The sequence below is a fragment of the Excalfactoria chinensis genome, chromosome 8 (assembly GCF_039878825.1).
Source record: "Excalfactoria chinensis isolate bCotChi1 chromosome 8, bCotChi1.hap2, whole genome shotgun sequence".
NCBI lineage: Eukaryota > Metazoa > Chordata > Aves > Galliformes > Phasianidae > Excalfactoria > Excalfactoria chinensis.
In genome coordinates, this window is record NC_092832.1 from 13,170,443 (window position 1) to 13,195,032 (window position 24,590).

Consider the following 24,590-nt stretch of genomic DNA (forward strand, 5'->3'; position numbering starts at 1 on the left):
AGATACTCTTATCAGCTCTGCATAGCATTTTCTCTACTAGGTATTTTATCAGCCTCCGCTGTGCTTTCAGGATTTGGTGTGCATTTCAAAGCTATTTTAGCCCTGTTGTCATCTGTACTGCTGGTGGTACACCCTGCCTGCCACCATCCCCCCCTCTTCCCTGCACTGGTCTGCCCTCTGGCTCCACAACTTGACACAAAGCTACTCCCATAGCTCTGCCTACCAACCCACATTCTTCATTAGCAAGGGGTAATCATGGTATGAGGCACTTTTAACCAGGATATGAAAACAAGGAAACCTCACTTAGGGTGCTTGCTATCAGATTATGCACAGCCATCCCTTCCACTTACTCTCATACCTTTTTGCAGACAGGACATTGCTGCATTTCTCTCTAGCTGCATGTCCCCTTCCTTTAGTTACACGCTTTGGTAATATACCCATTTGCTAACGTTCTCATATGGAGATGATGATGTGGATATGGGTTTCCCTTGTGCTTTTAATAGATTCCTGCCAGGCATTCATTAAATAAGACACTACAAGATGCAGCATGCATCTAAAGTAGTCACAAAAGACACTGTCATACACGCACCCAAACAACACAGCCACCTATTCCCCACAGCATCCGAAGAAAAATGTAGGTTGCAAGGTTATGTTCTAAAACGTAACACTTGGATTTCCAGCTATTTAGATGCTCAGTGAAGCCCATACACACACTTCTCCTTTTTTTTTTTGCACATGCTATAGCAAAAGCAAGCACTGGAACCCCCTGAATTTTAGAGTTCTGTCTAACTTGCAAAGCTGCAAACAATGCTTGTTGCTGAGCACAGCTGTGCTAGGTGTGATTCCCCTGCCATCCCACCAGCCACGCACCTGGAGCAGGTACTTTGCCTGGAGCACAATGTAAATGTGCTTAATGCTGCTTTTACTTCCAAACAAGAACGAATAACTTGTTCATATGACAAAACAAGACGATCATTTAGTGCCGCATTTGAAATGCCACAAACAAACACAAAGGGGGTTACATTTACCTCTCTCATCCCCAAGCATTTTGCAGTTTTCCTCCCTAAATCACTGGACCTGCCTCTTTCTTCTGACTTCTAACCCATGAGTCAAACAAAACCCAAAAACACAGCCCTCTCTTCCTTCCCCAGATAAGGGAAGGTTAGCTACTGCCACAAACAAGTACGAACAAATAAGTGCTACATTTGCAATCTGTTAATTAACTACCCAGAAGAGTGGGATTTCCTATGTTTAGCTTCACAGTAGTTTCTTATTTAATGACTTGAGTGTAACATAGAGAATAACATTCTTCAACATAAAACACACAAGCCTATGAAATTAAACATACCTTAACTGCTCTTCACCTCTGATAACAATGTAATCGCAGCTGGTTTACTTTTTAGAGGTGTGCAACAGTTTCTATGGCTCACAGTTTATGCCTAGGCAATTTCTTGCAGGAATGGGGAATGAAAAGAATTCCTCTGTGTATGGCTGCTGCCTTCCCTAACTCAGAGCCTTGGGAAGAGCTGCAACAATGCTTTATGCAGCCAGATATGGGGTGGAATAAATAAGAGAGAAAATCTCTGAACTGGACTTGGGAAACCACTGCTCCGGTGCTTTTGTCTCAGCAAAAACACCTTCAGGCTACCAGCAGAAGTTGCACTCCTATCTCACTGCCCCAGCACTATCAGTACCCTCACACACAGTTACAAGCAGTCCAGCTTCTCCAGCATCCTGCACAGTCTCAGTGACATTAACCCTGCAGTGCAAACCCCATCGCAGGCAGGCAGCCACAGACAGCACTTGGCTGCAAGGAACCGACCTCCGCGGGCTGCTGCACAGAGACGCTGCCTGGGAAGCATGAGGCTAGAGATGAAAGCCCATCCGCCGTGATTCACTTACCCAGCTTGGCGGCCCCATCTGGTGGGTACTCGGGGAACTGGCCCTCGGAGGGCACGCTCACCGTGCGGCGCAGGCAGCGGCCTTTGGTGGCATCCTGCGGCTCCTGCAACCCCTCGGTGGGCACCTGTGGGTAAAGAGGCAGACAGCTGTTAGCCTGCAACCCCGCTGAGAGCATCAGTTTCCAAACAGTATTAGTAGCAAACAAAAAGAGAGCGTTCATCTGCAATACAAACCTCTGAGGATGGTTTGGGTTGGAAGGGACCTTGAAGCTCACCTAGCTCCAACTCCCTGCAGTGGGCAGGGCTGCCACCCACCACATCAGATTTGTACTGAAGGCTGTAAAAGATGCATGAGACACTGCACTATTTTAGAAGCAGGCAGCACTACACACTGCCTCTCGCAAACCAGTTCTGGCATTTCCTGACTTTCATGCACTTAGCATTAAAAATGACCTGAAGAGAATGCTATTTGTTACTGTTGTCAGTCTATTTGTCTCCTTCAAACAGCTCTCATTTTTAAAAACACCTCTCCCAAATCCCCCCCCAGCAGTTACTCTGCTATGGCCACTCTCTTTGTTGGTACATACTTATAGCAACTCCTTTGCTAAACGATCTGAGGTCAAACAGAGTAATTTTGTTAAGTTTATGGCTATGCTCATTCAATCAAGGTCACAGGTTAGACTTTCAGGTTTCATCAGAAGACACCACTTGGTCCCTGTCCCTTTGGCACATTCTGCTCTTCAGAGCGTGTTCTGGAGGGCTGCAGCACACCCTAGAAGCACTGGGTGACAAAGCACTTGAGAAGGGTGACACTGGCCAGTAAGACAGCCTGGGGGCAACAGCTTGCTGCCACGGCCAAGGAGGAGGTTGGTGGCTCAACTCAGTCTTTTGCGTCCTTGGGAAAAGCAAACAGGCCACAGCCAGTGTTAAAAGCAAACCAAATGCTGCATACCAGAGATAGGATTTATCTTCAGGGAGGGCCTGAGCCATTAGCAGGAAGAGTGTCTGAGGGCTGAGGTCCTGCCCCTAAGCCATGGCACCTTCTGTACTCAACATCCATCTGTACCAAGACTGCACGCTAAAGGAGGGGCATTGGTGCAGGAACACTCATCTGGTGCAGAACAGTCCACACCAGAAAAAGACTGCATTTGTTACAGTGCCTTGAGAAACACCTGATACTATCATTTCACTTGGGAATTCTGCAAGCTGCATCAGGAGCAATACTGCACCAGGACTGAGGAGAACCACTAAGCATTGCATAGTCAGGGCTTGAGCAGCACTCCAGGCTGCCAGCAGGTTTTTGTGCAGCTTTGCTGCCCCGCTCTTTGACCTGCCAAGCCTTCAGCAACCCTGACTGGCCCAGCCCTGCTCTGGCTTGCTGACAATCCTGACAACCCTGACCATGTTTCATCAGTGATTTACTAAATGTAACAAGGGCAGGTTCATGGCTCAGGCTTTCATCTCTCAAACAGCATCACAGCTCACCCGCTGCTGAACACGATTCTTAAGTATAAACCTTGTTCCTGGGATTTCTAGTCGGATGATGGAGAGATTTCAGATGAAAGAGAAGAACAGCTTCACAAGTGTTTAATGCCACTTAAAGCAAGCTGGGCAGACAGATTTCTTTTCAGACCGCAAAGGCCAAAAAACTCGAAAATTCACAGCCTCCTCTGAGCTAATAATGGGGAAGTTTGGAATCACATCAACTGTTACGTAATGATAAAGCTCTTCACTTCAGTTTTTGCCTTGCTTGAGAAAGTTGGAAGCTGGCAGAAATCCTGACATAAAAATCTACCCTAAAAACGTTGGAAAGTGTTTCCTGGGGACCTTGGAAGGCAAGTAGTTAAGCTCATTTGGAAACTCAAACAAATCTTACATCTGATTTAAGCTTCCCCAAACTCATATTTACATATTGGATTTGCAGTGCCAAAAAGGTGAGGTCTGGGGAGTGGGGGAGAAAAGGGAAGAGCCTGTCACAGCAATAAGAGATTTGCATTTGCAGCTGAATGTAAAACTAAAGGATTCTGCAGGACAGCAGCCAAGTTACAGGCAGTGACTAAACCAAAAGCAGCCCAAAGCCAGATGCACTCATTTGTCACATCCCTCATGAAAGTGCTGTGCAATGGGTTATCTATCAGAAACCGCTGATCAGAGACACTGACTCATTCCCTTTTCCTGTTTCAGTGCCTCTGTTTTTGCAGGCACCCTACACTGTGCCTTCTTTAGAAGCGGGTGCTCACAGCTCTTGCCTATGAAACAGGTTTCACTAATGCTGAAGACATCCACACTCCCGACAGTGGGAAACTGTCCTCCTCATATAAAAAAAGAAACACTGATTTCTAAGTGAGAATCAGCCTAGACCTGTTCTCCTACTCTTGGAAGATGCTGCTGGGTGTTGCCACGCCACAAGATGTTCTAGTAATTGCACATCTGTCACTCAAGCCTCCTTATTTGCTAAGTCATTCCTCACGCCCCTACAGGTGCTCATTTTCTTTCTACTCACTTTTTGGGTCTCAGTCTCTTCCCTTCATTAATAACCTTCATTCTGCAATCTCACCTATTTCATTTTATTAAGTCGATGAGCTGACAAGTAATTAATATTTATCTATGCCGCACACAGTGATACTCTAAGCCAATTTTTGTCTAAGCAGTTACAGATATTTCTGGACCAAGTTAGACCACATTTCTCTGAATCCCAACTTACTGTTCTGCTTGCACAGTGCCAGTCTGTCTGCGCACCCTGTGCAAACCACCTTGTCAATAAATCTATGTAGGGTGGGAAGGGAGGTGCTACAAGAAAAAAAGGTTTCTTACTCTCTGCTTTACTTTTATTCTGTTTTCTCAGCCTTAAAATAAAACACTGCACAATGCATGATGCTGCATTTTAACTGAAAGCCATTGAAGCAATTAAGACATCCTTTCTTTACCTCTTTGCATGCTGTACACGCTTGTACAATGACTCTACAAAGTATCATGAACATCAGACATTCCTCTTCCCTGTGAATTCTACATGAGCTGAGCTTCTTAGATTCCTGGTCTGTGAAAGAACAAAGCAGGTGCACAGAAAAGACAAGGAGATGCCTTGGATGCCCCACACCATGTTCACATTAAGCCAACTTTGAGATAACACAAGTGCTCTGTGTGGCTGGAAGGACACTGCTGTTAGCATCTCTTCCTTCTTCCCTCCCACCCATCCCCTCTTACTGATGTATATCACTCAGTTCCTCATGTTGTTTCTAAGATCCTCGTCAACAGTCCAAAGAAAATCTGAGCAACCTGTTCTATCAGCTGTTTCCACATTCAGAGCAGGAACCTCTCCATCTTCCTGCTATCTCATTTCAGGTTAACAAAAAACATTCTCCAGGATCACCCTTCCAACAATTTCACTCTAAATATCATTTTACTGTGAGAACCCATCTTCTGCATTTTGCATACCCCCTTTCCTCACACCTTTAACCCCTTCCCTTGTTTAAGAAGGTGGTATCTGGGATCCCAGGGGCTCTTTCCCATTCTCCTACACACTTCTCCATCATTCTGTTCTTCCCAAGCTCACAGGCCTCTGTCCTCTCCTGCCTGGAGACCACCTGCCATGGGGCCTTTACCCTCCTAGTGACTCACCAAGCAAAAGGAACCATGCTGCTGCCCGTCCCCAGGTAAGCTGTGAGGGATGCCTCTAATTGGGAAGCAAATCCAGAGCATCAGCTCCATGCCTCAACCAGCATTTCTACCAGTGTAGCTGTCATATTTTAAGGGCTTGCATGTACATTGCTGTATGTACAGACTTCTTGACTAAAACAACCTTTTATTTTCCCACAAGCACTTGTGCCTGCTAGGAGCTCTCTTTTTCCCTTTCACTTAGAGCAGTCCCAAATTACTTTGAAATCAGAACAGCCAATCTGTCTCTCTAACTTCTGAAACAAATCATATCATCAGCATGTGGAGTCACACCTGCACCAAGGGCATGTCTGCCTGGCTCATCTGCACGCAGCATTCTCCAGAACAAGTTATTTCTCATTGTGATAGTGCTGGCAGACTCCTTTGAGTGCATGTTACAAAGGTTTCCTTTACTACACTTAAAACCCATGCTGTGTATGCCCCAACATGGAATTTCTCCAGCTTCTGAAAGAAAACAGGCAAAAACAGAGTGCATTTAAATACCATATGTGATGACTTCACATCAACAATGCTTCAGAGCTCCTATATTTACTCCCCAGGAGCTGAGCAAGAGGTTCATCCGACTCCTGACAAAATGTTTTAACTGCACGTGGTAAAAAAAAAGACTAACAACCCTTAAGAGTATGGTTACCACCTTCAGATAATTATTGCTGATATGAGCCAGTATTTTTTTCCCCAATTATGCTCCTTAATTCATCTCTTAATGAGATGCATCCTTTTAGCCCAGCTGTGCTGGTATAGCACAGCTTTAGGAATACTTCTCATGTCCTTAAGTTTCTTCAGGAGATACCTTAATTCCTTCGGTGACATTCCTGTCAGACTAGAAAAAGAATTATGTAGTAAACAAACATTATGATATGGGTCTTCAATTTTCCCTGCATTTGACTACCTCTCCTACAAATTAGCATCAATGCTGTTCCCTTCTAATAAGTCAAATCATCCTCTAAACCTTTTCCTCCCACTCCCCCCATGCAGGGAGGTGTTGAAGCCCTTGTAAGCACACCTAATCAAAGCTTGAGATGCATAATGCTTAGTGCTACACCAGGAACTGGTCTCATGCTCTCAGTTCCCAAAGAATCCAGACCATTTCCAAACGCAGGAAACATGGGATTAGACTCAAATTCACAGACGTTTATATACAATAAAGTCTGTTTCAATAATCTGAAATCATTCTTACTTTATGGCTCCTCCCGAAAAATTTAAACAGCAAATCTATAGCAGAGTAATTAAGCAAACAAACCCAGGAACATTATCAACTTCTCAGGCTCATGTATTTGCAGGAGCCTGTAGACATTAAATACAACATGAAAAACCATATTGTGGTGTACTGCTTGAGAAAGGACTTATCAGCATTTGTTTGCTCACAATGCTTCAGACAACTAAAATATGCCTATCCTTTAACCATATTGACATTACCTTCATACCAAGGCACAATGCCAAGTCCTACATGCTACACACACACACACAGTAATTTTATAATTAAAGCAAAGGTTGCAATAGCTCTGCATATTCCATGCCAAGGGCCACTCAATCCTGTTTGCTAAATTTAGCAAGAGAAAAGTCAAACCCTTGTCTCAGACAATTTACCTTCTGACAGCAGCAAAATGGCTGCAGAGCACGAAGGTTTCACACTCCTCTGCTTACACTCCAACACAGGCAACAGCAAAACACTTTTGCAAGCTTACAGCTGCATTGACGTGATGTTTAGGTAGCCATGGTGGCTTTAGCTACCATTAAAAGCAGAGCTAGCATAGAGAAATGTAGTGGCAGGCTGAAATGCTGGGCCTAAAACTTGAGCAGGGAGCAGTGGATGCACACATTTAGTTCTGTGCAACACCTGGGCCAGCTGCTTTGTAACTCTGCATGCCATGCCATCTATACGCACAGAACTGGTTAGCTTTCCCATTCACACACTTGACTTGTGAGCAGCTTAAGAAAAAAAAAAGGAAAGGTGAAGAAAGCTGCCTTCCCATGTTACCACAGAAGGCCAACGTGTGTTCTCTCACCTCCTTCTCCCTGTTGAGCAGCACCAGCTGGCTGTCAGTCAGGATGCAGTACTTCCTCTCCCATGTCGTCGTCTCGGTGTAGGGGGACTGGCCGCAGGACAGCCTGTGCGTAGGTGGTCCTTTTACATCTGTGAAGACAGAATGGGGATCTTAGCATCATTAGCCTGTCTCATCAGCTGCCCTCCTTCAGCTCCGTGGCTCTGCAACAGAGCAGTGAGCCATACTCAGCATCAGCACGTTAAAAGACAAACTGCTAATCTTGGGAGGCACCATGGGGAAGGCAGCATGAGGCACACCATGAATACTTATGTACCTACAGCACAGCTTATGAAAATAGCAATACCTGAGAAGAATATGAATGCTGTTGCCAAAGACTGAAATATAACTGAAAGCAAAGAGTGACAGCCTGCATGCAAACTCTGCTTCCTTCTGAGAAGCATAAGCCCTGAATGTCCTCTGCATCTTAATAAACCTATGTGAGACTGAGGGCAGACATAGGAAGGGAGATCAAGGGCAAGGCAGGAGGCATGAAGAAGGGAGGGAAGTCTCAGGGGGACAGCAGTGAGTTGGGAAGGGCTTCCTGGCATCCTTTCAGCAGGGAAGCTGTCAGACTAAATCGTGACAGACAGCAGTCTCCTAGCACTTCTATCCAGCCACAACCACTGAGCTCCACACAACAGAAGCATGGCAGCTGTGCAGGTGAGCCTTGAGTCAGAGCTGCTAGGCAGCTGGGCACATCGACTGCAAGCCAGGCAGCTCTCTGACCCAGCTCTGCAGCTTGCTGAGCTACTGCCAGGAGGATAATACTGCAGAAAGCAGCGCTGCCCCTATCAGGAGCTCAGATCCGCTCTGCAGGAAGCCAGCGGCCCCCCACATACTTTAGGCAAACCAAATGTTGAGAAGCTCTAAGAGCTTCACAGCGTTCGCACACGGCTGAGGACGATGCCTGCACGCATTCACCACTAGAGGCCAGTGAATCCTCAGGCACCCGCCGCCTGCAAGCGGCAGGGCAGCGAGGAACCCTCCCTCCCCCGAGTGCTCCACTCCCCGCAGAGCGCTGCGTTCGAAGTCCCACCTCGTTATTAACAGAGCTGCGACATCTCCGTGCTCTCCACCTACGCACAGCAGCTTTGTCTCAGGGCCCGCTTGGAAAGCTGGAGAATTAGGCTGCAAAGTAGTTCCCAGCTGACGTTGCGTTAGGATTTTGCATTAAGAATTTTGTGGTCACTCAGAAGATTACCTGAAGCGGTGCAATCCAATACCTTTAAGCAGGAAAAGGCACAGAACGGGTGGCTCTGAATAACAATAGAACTGAAATCCCTCTTTGTTTCCTTGCTGTCGGGGGGGGGGGGGGGGGGGGCGTTCAGAGAAGGAGGGATGCTCAGAAGCAGGCCTTGCACCACACCAAGGCTTGCTTTCCAGCAGCCACAAGCAGCCCTGTACACCCAAATGTCCGTGGAGGCAAAAGCAGGGCTGGGGGAAGCCACCATAGTCCCTGTGCAGCCTCCCTGTGCTGAAGGAGCCCAAGAGAGGAGCAGCAGGCTGACAGAGTGTGGAAAACCTCAGCCAGGAGTGTGCAACAAATGCAAAGCCCAGATCTTGGGATGCAGCCCTTTGGGTAGAGAAGCATAAGATCAGGGGAAAGGGACGGAGTAGTGCAGTAAGGGAGCAAACTGTTTTGGGGCTGCCTTTCTCACGACACCGAGAAACCTTTCTGAACCACCAGCACACAGTCTACTACACATACGGCTTGCCCAGCCCCAGAAAGACTTTTACATTATAATTTCTACTAACTAGAGGCTTTGGCACCAATCCGTCCAATCGATCAATGGGCTGCACAGAAGGATTAAAGAACAGAATGGCTTCTTCCAACTGCAATAACAGCTCCCGGACTTCACTGAGTCATGAGGTGCAGCAGGCCAGCCTCGGCTCCCTGCCAAGCGGGCTGGCAGTGCTGCAGGAGCGTTCTGCAGACTGCTGGCAGCACAGTGTGCCACCTCGGTGTCTGGAGCTGTCAGTCACTGCTGGAGCACGCCACAACCTTAATATCTTGTGTGTTAGCAACCTTCCGAACGCATGCCAGGACATAGCTTGGAGCCCCTAAAGGTTGACCAAGGCTGCCTTCCCCAGCAGAGCAGGGACTGATGGTAAATGGCTGTCCAAAGCATTGAGTACCTCCAGTCCTCTCCCCTCTCTGATACTGGCAGCCCATCTTGCAACCCACAGGGAGCTGAATGCATAAGGAAGCTGCCTGCAACAACCACAAGCTTCAATGCACTCATACCTAGCAGCCTCCCTACCCTATTTCAATCCTTCCCTGCCCAGCAGCCTATCTCCGCCAACAGCTGTAGCTTCAAACCTTACTCTGAAATACTTTTCAAGTTCAGACTGAAACTCTTGGGGACTTTGCACAGTATCACATACACGCTTGGTTGCTTCACAAACCCCATTTTGTTTTCCGGCGTTCTTCATCTTTGGTTTTCACTTTATATTCTTGGCCCTACTGTGAATGCAAACACACCAATCTCTGCCACTAATGCCCCATAAGACTGATTTAGCAGCACTGATGGGATCACTAAAGGGAGGTAACAGCAAGAAGCCCACATGTATCCGGGATTGCTTCAGGGAAAGGTTGAAAAGTGTGGGATTGTTTGAGTTGGAAGGGACCCTTTAAGGCCATCTGGTCCCACTCCCTGAACTGCACAGGGACACCCACAGCTCCATCAGTGCTCACAGCCCATCCAGCCTGACCTTGGCTGTCTGCAGGGATGGGGCACCAGCACCTCTCTGGGCAACCTGTGCCAATGTCTCACCACCCTCATTATATCCTTATCAAAGCTGCCATTTCTCACCTTGGGGTCATTCTCTTTCATCTCATATGACATTATTGGTTCATACAAGCTTGGATGTTGCAGGACAACTCACTGATGAGTGTACTAGAAGAGATGCAGGAGGAGCACCTGAGAGCTCTGGGTCTGCAGATGTTTGGGTGGGAGGGGTTCATGCAGCCACGCACCTGGGTGTGCAAGCACTGCTGAGAGATGCGTTGCTCAGATCTGATGCAACCCTTCTCCTTCTGCAACACTACAAAGGCACATTCAAGGAAGGCAGTATCAGTTAGACTACACACAGGATGAAAGATCACGCCTCACGTGCCTTCAAATGCTAATATCAATTAAATAACAGCTTGAAAGAAATCCCCTTCTCTGTCCCTGCTCTCTGCTGAACCAAGCAGCACTGCTGCCCGCCTGCCACATCCGACACAGCTGAAGAGCTGAAACTGTGCCGTTTTTCCTCAGGGCTCTGAAATGCCATTAGGCATGTTATAAATATCCACAAAGCTCCCATTCTCTCAGCCAAACGACAACTTGTACCTTATTATTAACTACAGAGTTTGTAAAGAAAAAAAGAAAAAACTGGGGGGGGGGGGGGGGAAGGAACAGTCACACCGCAACTGTGTATCAAAGAGGTGCTGATTGGTGCTGGGAGAAGAAGATGGAAAGAAGGAGCCAGTGCCAGGCTGATCCTGCAGAGAGGGATAAGGCAATTTATGAAAGCTGATGGCAGTGCAGGGAGCAGTACTGGTGCTATCGGATGGGAATGTTTCTGAATCTTCCACTGCAACGACGCAACAACAACAACGCCATCTCCAAATGCATTCAACAAGTAGAGAATGCTTCCCAAAGTGCAGTCAACGGGCAGGATCAGAGAATTATTTCTGAGCTATGTCAAACATTCCAACAGCATTGAGCCCCCAGCAGCTCTGCCACCACCAGAAGGGGGGCATCTTCTCTTCAGAAGTAAAAAAAAAAAAGACAGAATTTGCAAAAACCAGGCCAAAAATCTACACTAAAAGCAACAAAATGACATCATTCACATCTTTGGGCTCTTTTGCCAAAAAGCGTTCTTCCTGCTATCAATAAACACAGAAAAGCAAACCTCCATCCCAGCGATGACAAGAGCACCCCCGGCATGAGTCAAAACCCCTTTTCTGAGCCAAGCTCTTCCTGTGGTGAAACCGAGGGCTTACTGAAGTACTTGCCAAATGTTCATCGACTTTATTAGGGTCCATATTCTGCTCCTCATGTTTCCAGCACGGAGCTGCCAAGCAGCTGAGTAACTAATGGAGCAGCCAAGGTTAAATGCACGGAAGATTAGAAGGAGCCTTAACACCTCCTGACAACAGGTCTACCCACCCAGTGTCAGTGTTTCCATGATGGTTTATGTACTTGCCATAGAGACAGGACTCAAGAGAGCAGTAGGTGAATGCTCATGTCTGAGAACAGGACTCAGACCCACACAGATCCACATGGGCAGGCAGCTCAAGTTGAATAATCATCAGCAGGGATGTTTATCAGGCTGCTGAACAGGAGATGAAGCTTCAATTGCTACTGATGTGAAGCTTCCTGACAGACAAGGAACAATTAAGAGGCTCTAACTGAGCCTGTCCCATCTCTAGAAGGGGATGAAGGTAGTGATTCAATGGAGAGATATGGCAGGAAGGGAAGCATGCTGTGTCTCAACGTGTTATGTTCCTTAAACCTACACTTGGTAGGAAGGCAGGATTTCTACAGAAGGAGTTACCAAAGCAAGTCAAAATAAACAGCAAAGTTATGTGACGTATAACTGTGTGTATCTGTGACTATTTCAGACTGTTACACAACATCAGATGAAGGTTTGCAGGGTCTGGATCTAAAGCAGAGAATTTGAGAACAAGGCCAGGCCCCAGAGCAGCCCTACTCAGTGCAAGGGGACAGGCAACCTCATGGCACGCACTGAGGGCTGCTAGGAAAGGCACAACCAGGCAATTCCGCTTTATCTCCTGTAAACAAAAGCTGCATGTATTTATTTGCACTTCCTATTTCACCAAGCTTGACTCCTAGCTTGAAGTGATGCCTCAGGGTCATGCTGGTGACTCAAGCAGACCGCATGTACCTTCCCATCTAATGGTAGAGACTGAACTGGGAGAAGGCAGGGCTGCTCATCAGCAAGCAGACAGCCACCATGAGGTCCTCACCAGAAACACAATACTTGTGACTAACCATGCACAATTACAAAAGAAATCAGCACATGCTGTGTGTGCTAAACCAGAGACTCAGGTGCTACTGAGCAAAAGAAAACACGAGGCACCAAGGGGCGACCGCTCCTCTGAATTACAACACGAACAGAGAGATGACCAGGACACGTTAGAGAAATGAAACATGGTTTGGTCAATTCACTTGAAATCAAAACATGGGCAGCTGCAGGTTTTCTAGGAAACATCTTAGTTACCGTGAGATGGAGCATGGCTCACTTCCCCATCTCTGTCACTGTAGCACAGCTTTGACACAGTGAAGCACCACCTACATTTTCACAGCAGGTGGAAGGCCTCTGCAGTGAAGGAAGGGTTATTTTAAGTGCAGAAAGCAGGAGCAGACCTTTAGGAGGAGAAGCACGCTGTTTGTGTAGGATGTTATTTAGAAGGAAACATCCAGTGTGAATTCTCTGTTATATTTAATAGCTGCGTGCAGCAACCTTGAGTACACAGGCAAGCCCTTGATTGAGCTCAACGCAGTTGCTCTCCTCCAGCAGCTGCATGTAGCAGTGCACAAATTCTTCTATGGAAACCTAATATCAAGAGGTAGGAGGCAAGGAAAGCTTAGCAAAACCACCAGATTTCAGGGATCACGAAAGCTCTCCCACCAAATGGGTACAGCCAAAGCACTACCTGGAAAATCCATTTTATGCAGAATAAAACTGTAAAAGGTTTAAGCAGATGAAAAAAGGTATTTTAGGAACTGGCAGAACTTATGATCAGCACCATGACTTTCTCACATTCCAACACATTTGGCACGAATTCTTTACAAGATCTAGAAGGATTAACTTTTAGCATTAGCCAATCCTGCAGTGGTATCCCATTAACTTTCTGCTACTCCTTTATTGAGTGGCAGTGATCAGGCACAGTGAACACCTAAGGAAGCTAAGAGCCAGCCGAGGGCTGTCTCCTTTGCAACAAAGAAAAACCCCAGGATGGTACAGCATCCTCCAGACGGATGAGTTCTCACTGTATCTCCTTTTGTTGACATCACTCCTACCCCCTCACTCCTGCACTGTGACTTGTTTGCAGAGATGCAGCAGGCTGGCTCACCCAGCCAAGCTCCCAGCCAGCTGATTTTCTCACTCCCCAGTCAGAACATCTGCCCTATGTTGGTGACATCACCACTTTGCTTATCAAAAGCTTGGTAATTTTCACACTGGGGCTGGGCATACACTAAGTGACAAGCCAAGATTTCCACTCTCCTTCCACCATCACACACACAGCTCAAAACCAAACGTTCCCCAAACCTGCACTACCACAGTGACACTGCCTTCAGCCCCTAATGACAGTTTCCCCAGCACCAGAGCCTCAGCACAAGCCCTAGAGCACAAATGCAGTTTGGCCACGAGGACACAACCATGAGATCTGAGATTTCACTGAGATTTTCCTCTTATGAAGGAAAAAAAAGATCATGGAGATGTTCCAAAAAAGAAACCACAAGTTTTATAATCTTATGAGTTGTTCAGCTAGCAGATGCTGAGTGCGCCAACAGTTTGCAAAGTCCTAAAATTGAGAGTTAAGGAGCTAGCAGCAAAAGCAAAATTAGGCATAAAGCTAAAATTGGTCTGGTTGGGTAATTCTGATTAGAAAGCAGAAAGCTGCACCAGTTTGCTGTCACTGTGCAAAAGGTGTGGAAGCTCTTAATAGCAGTTTAAAGCTGCCAATTAGCTTGAACAGTGCTGAGCTGCTCTAAGCCTCTTACACTCCGCACAGCCGATCACTAACCTTGCAAAGGGTAATTAAGCCTTGCCTCTCCCCTCTGCTCCTTTTCTCATACATCACACCAGGTTTGTGAGCGACAGCATGGATGATGTGTGTGCTGAGACAAGTTAGCATCTTCTCAGATGGATCCATGCCAGGACCCCAAAGCACGTGGTCATCGACTCGCACCAATGGGCGGCACCAGGAAACACAACGTGATCCTGGTGGGAACCTTATGATACATGCAGGTATGCTCTGAGCTCAGCCCAGCCTGCAGACAGACAGCTCCTTGTAGGGCTTGGGCACTCCCATGACATCACCTTCAGAGAAGCTGTGCTCTGTGGAAAAAAAGCTTGGTTCCCAGGGTAGTCAGGCCTGCAAACCTCCTGTGGCCACTCAAAGCCATCGGCATGACCCTGCCTGCAATACTGAGCAGGTTTTCCTTCCTTCTCATTCAGTGCCTATTCTTTGTCCAGGACCAGGAGGCTTTGCTCCTGAATATTAAGCGCGCGTTTCTCTCAGTTAAATCCCACTTGGCCTACAAAAACACTTTGGAACCTCAAAACAGAAATGGATATTACAAACCTGAAGAGAGGATTATAAAAGATTACATGCCCTTATTACCAAGCTGCCAAGTTCTGAGAAGATTCTCAAGTGACACTTCTCCCTAAAGCAAGGAGAAGCTTTCGTGAGAGCTTTAGGAAGTGGGAAATGAAGAACAGCAGAAAAGTTAATTATTCTTGGGAGGAAAAAAAATCTGCAGTTTCTCCTCTTAATTAATGTAAGATCTTTTTCTTAACCAGCTCAACACCCTTCCCCCGTTCTTCTGTCTGCAATGCTTACTCTCACCCACCCTAATCTCCACCTCACAGTCTCTCCAGCAGCAAGCAGTCTGCTCTGGTTGCTTTTGCATCTTTATTCCTTGCAGCCGGCCCACAGCAGTGCAGGAAGGAGGCTGAGGAGAAGCATTCTGAACCTAAAAAGGACTTGGCCCAAGGCAGCTTTGGAAAAACAAAGCAATTGAAAAAGGAAAACCAATTTAAAAGCAAAGACTTTTCAGTTCCTGCTTATTTTTTGGTTGCACAGGATTATAATGTACCTGTGGTCAAAGCTAGGCACACATGTGAGCACAGGCAGCATGCGGAGTTTGGAAAAAGCCCATTCTGCCCATACAGACAGCTTTGTTCCCCACCCTTGCCAGCAAAGCACCAACCAGCAGACACTCACTGCCCAACTTCAGGCCTTTAGCCTCCTTCTGGCAGGCAAAGAGGAGTTGGTGTTGGAAGAGAAAAGGCAGAGGAGCACTGCTGCAAAGACAAAGATAAACCACGGGCACACACAAGGTGGTAAGAGAGCAACCACATAAGTTCAAGTGGAGTAACTGGAAACAAATGCAGTCTTACTGCCTCCCACATGCAGACTGTGTTATGCCACACAGCCTTCAGCTTTCCTTCAGAAGAAACAAAAATGAGGCATCCATTCATCCATTGCCACTGATCCAAACTATCTCAGCACAAAAACTGATTTCTCAAAGCAGTATCAGGATTGCTGAAGTTCCTTCTCTTAATAACACCTCTGCAGAAGCCCAGCCTCTGTGGTCTGCAAAACCAGCCTCTACGTGGCTGTGGTTTTTGTGATGGGAGAAAAGAGCAATGAGGAAAAAATAATCATCACAAAGCCCTCAGCAGGATGGCCTTCCAACCCTATGAGCTCTGAATGCTCAAACTGTCAGCACAGCACTGAATCTATTGCAAAGCATCTGAATTCCACAGTTCACCCAGTACAGAGAGGAATAATATGTGCCACCTCTTTCTCCATCTTTTCACTTGTACGTTGTACGCAAGTGTTTGAGGCCAGCTTCCCCTTGTAAATCAATCCAGGAACTGAATCTGTTTCTGTGGAGGAAAAGCTGGCACTGGGATAAAAATCCACTTTGGTTCAGCATCATGAAGTCACAAGCAATTTGGTGGAGGATAATTTCTTCTTGTCTCCTCTAGGTCACGCTGGAGGAAAGCAGCAGAGAAGCAGCAGCAGGAGAAATAGCAATGCCAGAGCAGAGAAGCTGCAGGTGCCAGGGGAGGTGCTGGTGCAGGCAACTCAGTGGGACACCTTGGTGCTGGGAGCAGAGATCCTGACAGCACCAAAGCAGGTGGAGCAGGTTTACTGTGCTGCTGGAAATGCAAAGGAGTGTGATTAATGCACCCTTTGATGACTGTCTGGCTAATTAAAGGGGATCTGTAGCTGGGGTGCAGTATTTCAGGTATTCTTAGGCCCACTGGGTTTTCCCTCCTTGTAACATGTTCCTTCTCTCTTAGGCAGGATAGGCTGCCCAAAGGGAAAGGGAACCCCACATCCTCCTGCCAAAGCTCCCATCACAGTGCCCACATCACTCCTGTTCCATCCCCAGTGCCTGCAACACACCCAGCAAGCAAGAACTCAGTCTCTGGCTGCTCATTTCCCTGATGCTGAGCACTTCAGCACAAATATGCACTCTTCCCCAAATGTTTTCTAAACAGGCATCCCAAAGCCCCCATGACAAATCCCCTTTTAGCAGGGTAAAACTGCTGCTGCTCATCCCCAAAATCCTTGAAGGAGGCCGAGTGAGTAAAAAACTTCTTTCCTACAGCAACACTAAACAGAAATTTATAGGTCACAACCTCTCCAAAACAGTCCTGATAACATCTAATTAGCTGCCCTGCTGTGCAACTGCATTTTGTAACAGCAAATCCGACCAGACTGGGAGGGCAAAGGGAATTTCTACTTGAACGTGATGGTTTTCATCCAGTTTGGAGATCTGCTTCACTTCACTGCTTTGTGGGATTCCCCAGTGTGAATGATCAACAGAGCGCTTTATGAGTTACTGCTGAAATCCATAGCACTTCTGTGGGGAAACAATTACAGAGCAGCGTGGATTTACCCTCCTCATTTCTTTTTAAACAGCAATACTAGGAATTCTCCCTGCTGCCAGAAGATGGGTGGAGAAGGTAAGGAAAGTTCACATTCCCCAGGGACTCTGCGAGAACCAACTCGGACAATACCTTGAGAAGCATTTCCTTCCAGCTACTGTAGATAGCTGTCCTTAACATGCCTTTACCAGGCAGCCAATTTTCCACCACCGAGTACAATGAGATTTCAAAACACTCACGGAATGAGAGCATAAACAGACACAAACATCCACTTAGTGATATAACAAAAGAAAATAGGGGGCAGAAACCCGAGCGCCAATATCTTCTATCATATTATAAAAGAGCTTGGCATGTTAACTGCCCACCGCTCCTCCCGCAGGTGAGGCAGGCAGGCAGACCTCAGGCTGGCAGCATGAAGCCAGAGTGCTCCCAGCACATCTGAACACCCTTCACAGACAACCAAGGAGTGCAGGCTGGGGCACAGCTCTCTTTGCTGGGAGCATTAAGGCAGCTGCGGGCAGGCTGCACTGCCTGCACATCCCTGGAGCAGCATGGTACCCCATCCCCAGCCCCCAACGGATGTCTAACTTATTTTTGCAAACCTCTGGTGATAAAAACCATGCATGGCATCTTGCTCATTTCCTCCTTTCTACTCAGTTTGCCAAAAACTTGGAGCTCTGCTTTCCCCGCCACATCCACAGAGCAGTACTGTTTGTTCTGCTGGCAGTGACTAACGATGATAATGCACACTCCTTTGCTGTGTAAAATCCTCTTCAATAACAAAAAATGACATTTTGTTACCCAGTTTTGCCAGCCCTGGAGCAACTAGACACCATAATGAAAAAGAAGAAATAATAAGCCTAAAGTCTCATGTGATTTAAGTCCATTAAAATGCAAGCAGGAATTTCATTTTATCCATCAGTGACCACACTCCACTGTCCCTGAGGTACAACTGCCTCTTTGCAAATCCTCTGTGTTTAAGGAGTCAAGCTGTACGTTTAGGAGCAACCCACCCTGCAAACCCTGCCCAACACACATACATGCACATACATACATATATATATATATATATATATCATAAGGACCAACATTTTTCACATTGATCTCCACCAATCACTGAAAAGAACATTCAGTTTCATGTTTGCTCATCTTTGAATAAACAAAGCGAAGGCTGCTGGGCATCTGCAGACAAATGAGACTTTACAGATGTAGACAAAACCCATCATCACCCTGAAAGCATTTCTCTTTCAAATTACACAGCCATGCAGGAGCTATTCAGAGCAGAGATTGCTATGTGTGTTTTTAATTCAGGCAGGGCTACTGGGGACAGGCTCTGTGCTGTCACATTTTCCCTCCATGCATTTGACAACTCAGAAACGTGTGACCTGCTAAGTCACAAGTCCTTTGATACAACTTTTTTTCCTCCTCTTGCATTTGCAGCTTTCATTTCTGAGGACGGGGTCTGTTCACACACAGCATGCCTACCTGGAGGACTGCCATTAAAATAAATACACCTGCATCTAAACGAACACGCAATCCCCCATTGAGCACAAGCAATTTGAATCAAATACCATCAGTGCACCAGCTGGACCCACCTCGCCTTCTGTCTGTAGACTTTGTCTCTTTTTGTCTCAGCATATTGGAGACACATAAGCCTGGAGGTAGAAATGACAGCTGCTACAGTGTGAGCACAAAGCTGGGGGAGGTCTGGGCACAAAGGCCGTACCATGCAGCTGAGCTGTTGTACTCACAACATTCAAAGCACTGCATACACACACAACAACATTGTTCGGGGGTGCAGCACAAACATCAGTTTCTCAATTAGAGAAATCACACATACGGGCCTTCACTTCTGGTCATAAGCATGTGGCATTCATGGAAAGTTCAGAAGAAACCTTACAATGAAGAAAGAAATACATATCTCTTTCCTGGAAAGAATGTCTTCCCTTCTGCAGCTCTAGAGCATATCCATGCATTAGGTAACAACCTCTCATCACATACAGCTCCTTGGGCAGGTTCTGTGGCTGCCTGTGGGGTGCTCCTAGCTGCTGGAATTACCTCGTTGGTACAGCTATAACAGGGCTGCAGCAGCCACACATCTGCATGAAGAGGTGGAAAAGGAGTCACAAGCACTGCATCAGATGGGGCAGAGCTGAGTTGGAGGCAGGGATGCCCACTTGTGCACCTAATGATCACCTGAGGAGCTCATAAGCAGGGCACCCACCTGGTATGAGACGCATATGGGACTTGTCTCTCTGGCACCAAGAGGAAGAAAACTGCACAGCATTTTACTGATACTGATTGGTTTGCCCTTTCCACATGGGTTATATATAGTACTACCCCCCATACTCTTCTGGAGTGATAGTAGTGATAGATCCATGAATCTCCTAATGCTTAACAACACCTCTCAGCCCAGGTCAGCATAATGGGAAAGCAATCCTTCCCTGCATGCCATGCACATTCCACGAGCCCTCTGGATGGAAGGGCTCCTCACTCTGCTCATCTCACAGGGTGGTGAGAAGGAGCCAGCCCTGCACGTGACAGTGACACATGGCCGGGGGGGAAGTCGTGGTCACAAGTGTGAAAGCCAACAGACAGAACAGACAGACCACATAGCTCCCTCGCAGCTGGTTCAGGGTGCTTATTGCAGTTCTCTACCATTTTTTTCCCAAAACTTCACCTCTGTTCTGATTATACGAAGGCTCAGCAGATCAACAGGAAGCCACACAAAGGAAAGGACTGTCATTGCAAGACGTTGGTGGCTGAAACCATGCTTGTGTTTTTAATCAGGATACAGTTGGGCTGACAGGAAACCTATGGCCACAGCAGCACAGCCAGAGGCCTGCACTAACACAGAGCTCAGCAACCCCGGTCTGAAGATTCATTCAGAGTCGTGACAAAACCATTTCTTAGGTACCAGTGCAGCCAGAGCTGATGGAAGCCATGAGGAGGATGCAAACACGTGGCAAGGATCAAAAGCTGGCAGATGTTTCCGCAGTAATTCATCAAAACCACATGTCAGAGCATCCCTGTCACTCACAGGCTGTTAGAGGAGAATCATTCCCAGAAGTGACTACATGAAAAGGGCCTGCACTTTTCCTATGAAAAAGGATCATAAATCGTGGACACAATGGGAAGAACACCGCAACCTAAAGTCAATGCTGAGGAAGAATGAGATGCAAGAATAAGTCTGACCCTACCATCATCACAACCATGCACGATAACCTCGGAAGATTTTAAGATTACCTCCACGAGTATTTTGAAGACGTAACGCAGGAAAGCCCTTCTGTTCCTACAAGCCATATAAAACCAGCTAAAGTGAGACATAAAATTAAGGACTAGGCCTGCTCACCACTTCCACTGGACTCAGCGCAGCTCCCTGCATGTCACCTTCTAAAAAGAGGGATTTGTTTGCATTGAGAACAGAAGGAGGAAGAGGAGAACCTGAGAGCTTTGCAAAGTCTCAAGAATGAGATTCAAGCCTCACTCAAAGCAAAGAGACAGTAAACCAACGCATAGCTTTCACCCCCTGCTTCTCAAGCCAATAGACACCATCAGTGTCTGCAACAGCTAAGAGACTTGCATGCATTTGAACTGGAGAAATGCACTTGCTCACTACCTGCTCTCATGTGCTATTAAGAACCCAGCCCCTTTCCGTGTCACCTTTCACATGGCAGTTTTTGAGAGGGATGCTCCTATACCAAATGTATCCATTAAAAAGAACAGCAGATTCCCCGCGGGGAATAAAGGCAGAGAATGTCTGCTCTCTAAACATAAGCTTCTTTGAAAAACTCATTATTTCAGTGATTTCTTTTCACCTTCTCTGTACACAGCATTTTTTAATCCCACTCAAACCAGCAGCCTGCATGGAACTCTCCTGCCCACAAAGCACCAGATGTCTACCTTCAGCCTCCCTCATGTAAGAACAAAACCACACGGGGGACAGTTGGTTTCAATGCTAACATGTCAAGAGGTTCGTGCATTAGCTTGTTATTTATGTAAACAGCTTCCTCCAAAACAAGTGATGTTTTACAGGACTATGAAGTATTTATTCTAGAAGAGTCTAAAGAGCCTTTTGAATAACTACACAGAGTACCAGTACAGAAAGCAGAAGGGTAAATAACGCTAATTAATTAGTTAGAACAAGCAATCAAGTAACGCTATAAATAAGGGCACAGAATCTTGTGCATGTTTGTTTACATCTAACATGCCATGCCATTGCTTTGAGTCCTAATCAGGCGCTGTTAGCACTACTAATGTATTCCACTACTTGGAGAAACGAAGCAAAGGCCTAAAATGAATACTTCCTAGGCATGTTGACCCTTTCTTTTCTTAAAATAACAAACCCAAATGGAAGCTCTGGTTGTTCAGGCACACTGGCAATTCTCATATCATGCCAAGCTCCATTACAGGCAGCAGCTATAGAAAGGCAAAGCAGGGAGCTTTGCCTGAGGACAATTTCTCCTCAACAGAACTTACCCTCCAGCCACAGAATCCAAATGTCTCTGAGAGTTAAGGCTCCTATTTCTAGGACTGCAGAACCTCAGAGCTCCCCATGGAGCCATGGGATATAGTTCCCCTTTCAAAGCACTTAGGGGCATTTTAGATCCATCTTTAAGAAGAATACAGAATTTTAAGAAAACAGTGTTTCTCTCCAGTGTCTTCAGCATGCTCCCTATGCCTGGATGCTTGGGGGAAAGGCAAGGAGAGGCTGCAGGGTCTGCGGCAGGTGCTGAGATGTGAGCTGCTCCTGCCCCAGGCTCGCATTTCTCTTCTGAGAGAATCAATGGGTGAAACATGAAGTTTTGCTGAAGACTCCGAGCCCAGACACAGCTCCTCCTCTGGAAAGCAGAGACTTCTTCCTCTTCCAGCCACTTCCTCGAGGCCCTGTCTGTCCCGTTACCAAAGGCAAAGATTCTCCCACCAAACCCTTAACTTCTCTGAGAGCCCTTTCTCCAAATCCCCATACTCCCACTCCTTGACTGTTTCTAAGCAAGCAAGCCCTACCTCCCTGAAAAGGAAATCCAGAGGACTAGACGTCTCTAGGACAGAAATTACCCCTTCCACAGATAATTAATTCCCATGCGATAATTTCTGATTATCGAGGTAATCAGAGATAATATTGCAAGCGCCAGCTGTCAGCCTGCTCTGCACACAAGCTACAACACCCTGGCAGTCCCACAGACCACAAAAGCAACAAAAAAAAGCAACCTGGAATGTGAGACTCTGCCATTCCCCCATCATGATTTCATGAGTCAGAAAATAGCTCCCACAAATACAAATGTCCTCATTCATTCCAGCGGACGTTAAGTTTTGGCTTCAGAAAAGAACGGTCTGGCATTAAAAAGAATGAGAAATCAACAGTCAAAGCTGAAATGAGTGCTACTACCTGCTTAGAGACACCCTTTATTAAGCATAATTAGCACCAGATGAGAAACTTTATTAGCCTCAGATATTGCCGCTAATTATTTTCCGTATGACCATAAACATTCATCTGCATAGCGTTAGCCTATCACCCACAGTAAACGATACGGTGCTCGTGATGAACCAGGCTTGGGTCGAGATCAAAACCACTTGGGAACAGTGGTGAAGTAGCATTCAAAGCTGCAAAGTGCCAGGAATGCTCCCTTGAGTGCCTCACCCCTCTGTGATGTTCTGAATCTGTTCTGCCAATTAAAGGTTAATGGCTTTAAACATAAAGACTAAAGCATGCAACAAAACACATGGGAACATAGATAAACTGACATTTACACGGCACTTAAATGGACATATTACAGCACAAGCTTAATTGTGTAAAAGTTCCCTAATAAAAACCCCACCAAAATAAACTACTTAATAGGGAAAGAGATTCGGGGGTGGAGGAACATGAGTCAGTAGAAGCACTTCTAAAACGAGAAAGTGCTTCTAAAAACTTGAAAACAGAAAAGCTGCCCCAGTGAGCAATAAATACTGAATTCCTATTTCATGCAGTTTCTCATGTTGGGAATCGTTGACAAAAATGGAACACCTTGGCTTTCAACCAAGTTACAAGTGTGAAAATACAGGTTCTCTCTAAGCCACTTTATAAGGGAAGATAAAAGCGTGGAATTTAATGACTCTAGACTGTAGAGATCTTAATGAAGAGCACCAAGCTTGAGTAACTCTTGAGAGTTATATAAAAAAAGAACAACTCCAGAAAAGCAAGGATACAGACTATGCTCTCCAACTCTAGGCACAAGAACCCCTCCAAAATGAATTAAAGCATGACATCAAAGCGATAAGACTGAAGAAACATATCATCATACAAGTGAAAAAAGCAAAGGAAATAATTCTGCAGGAAGCATCATTATAAAAGTCTTAACAACACAGTGCCCATGGGAAGCCAAATGCACATCAAATACAAGAAACCCTCCCACAAGCCGAGATACAGATAATTGATTCTACTGAAGAATCATTTTGTCATCAATCTCCAATTAAACCTGCACTGCCCTGAGATCCAGATAAGAAGGAACGAACGCGAAATAAACGTTATCTGTGAAGCTGCTCACAAATCCACTCTTAACAGCTTTAGGGTCGTTAAAGGGTCATTGGCAATACATAGAAATAAAATAGAGAGCAACAGCTCACTGACAACCCTCAGGTCCAAGGCTCTGAGCTATCTGCATAGCTCCTTCCCTACACAGTTACTATAAGATGGGCAGCAGGGTGCCCCATACCACAGCAAAGCCCCGAGGAGCAGCTCTCCCCAGGTTCAGCATCCTTTCATTCCCCAGGAGGGGAATGTGCAGCCAAGAAGAGATGAAGCAGTGTCTGAACACGCTTCCTAGACTGTGAGACCAAGTGGAAAATATTTATCCATATATATATATATTTTTTTTTTCAAATCCCACTTCCCTATTCAAGCTGCCAAAAAAGCAACCAGACCCCTTTCAGGAGGTAACCATTCCTTGCAAAAGGGAGATGTTCTTCCCCAGGTTTACAAAGTTCAGTAGCAAAGCAGCAACGCAGAGGTCCCAGCCTTTGCAGTTCTGGCACAGAGCTAAAGCAGAATGCAAGAGGACAGGCATGCTTTAGAAGGAAGTTTTCAATTTCTTTTACAGAGTTGATAATCTGTAACTATCTCAGTAGAAAGTAGAAATGCTTGTAATGAAGCGGGTAAGTAAAGGGCTTGGCTCCTTGGACAGGCGACAGAAAGCATGCCTTCAGGTTCTTCTGGTTCAATGCCAAAGCATGCTGCTCAGACTGGGCATTCAGCAGCATGTGAAGGGTTCTCCTTGGACAGCATTTCTCCTCCTCCAAACAGATGTTTCCTGGGAGACTTTTGATCAAGCTTTTCCAAGCTACG

At 46.3% G+C, this 24,590-nt stretch overlaps 1 protein-coding gene across 10 annotated transcripts in view; it reads right to left on the reverse strand.

Moving 5' to 3' along the window:
* Nucleotides 1-24,590, reverse strand: part of RASAL2 (RAS protein activator like 2) — a 150,650-nt gene that overhangs the window by 75,984 nt on the left and 50,076 nt on the right. For all 10 annotated transcript variants that reach the window (XM_072342611.1, XM_072342610.1, XM_072342613.1 and 7 more), the window contains exons 2-3: nt 7,583-7,710; nt 1,903-2,026 (exon numbers count right to left, since the gene is read on the reverse strand). In XM_072342611.1, coding sequence (XP_072198712.1) covers nt 1,903-2,026; nt 7,583-7,710 — 252 coding nt within the window. The remainder of the gene's footprint in view (nt 1-1,902; nt 2,027-7,582; nt 7,711-24,590) is intronic.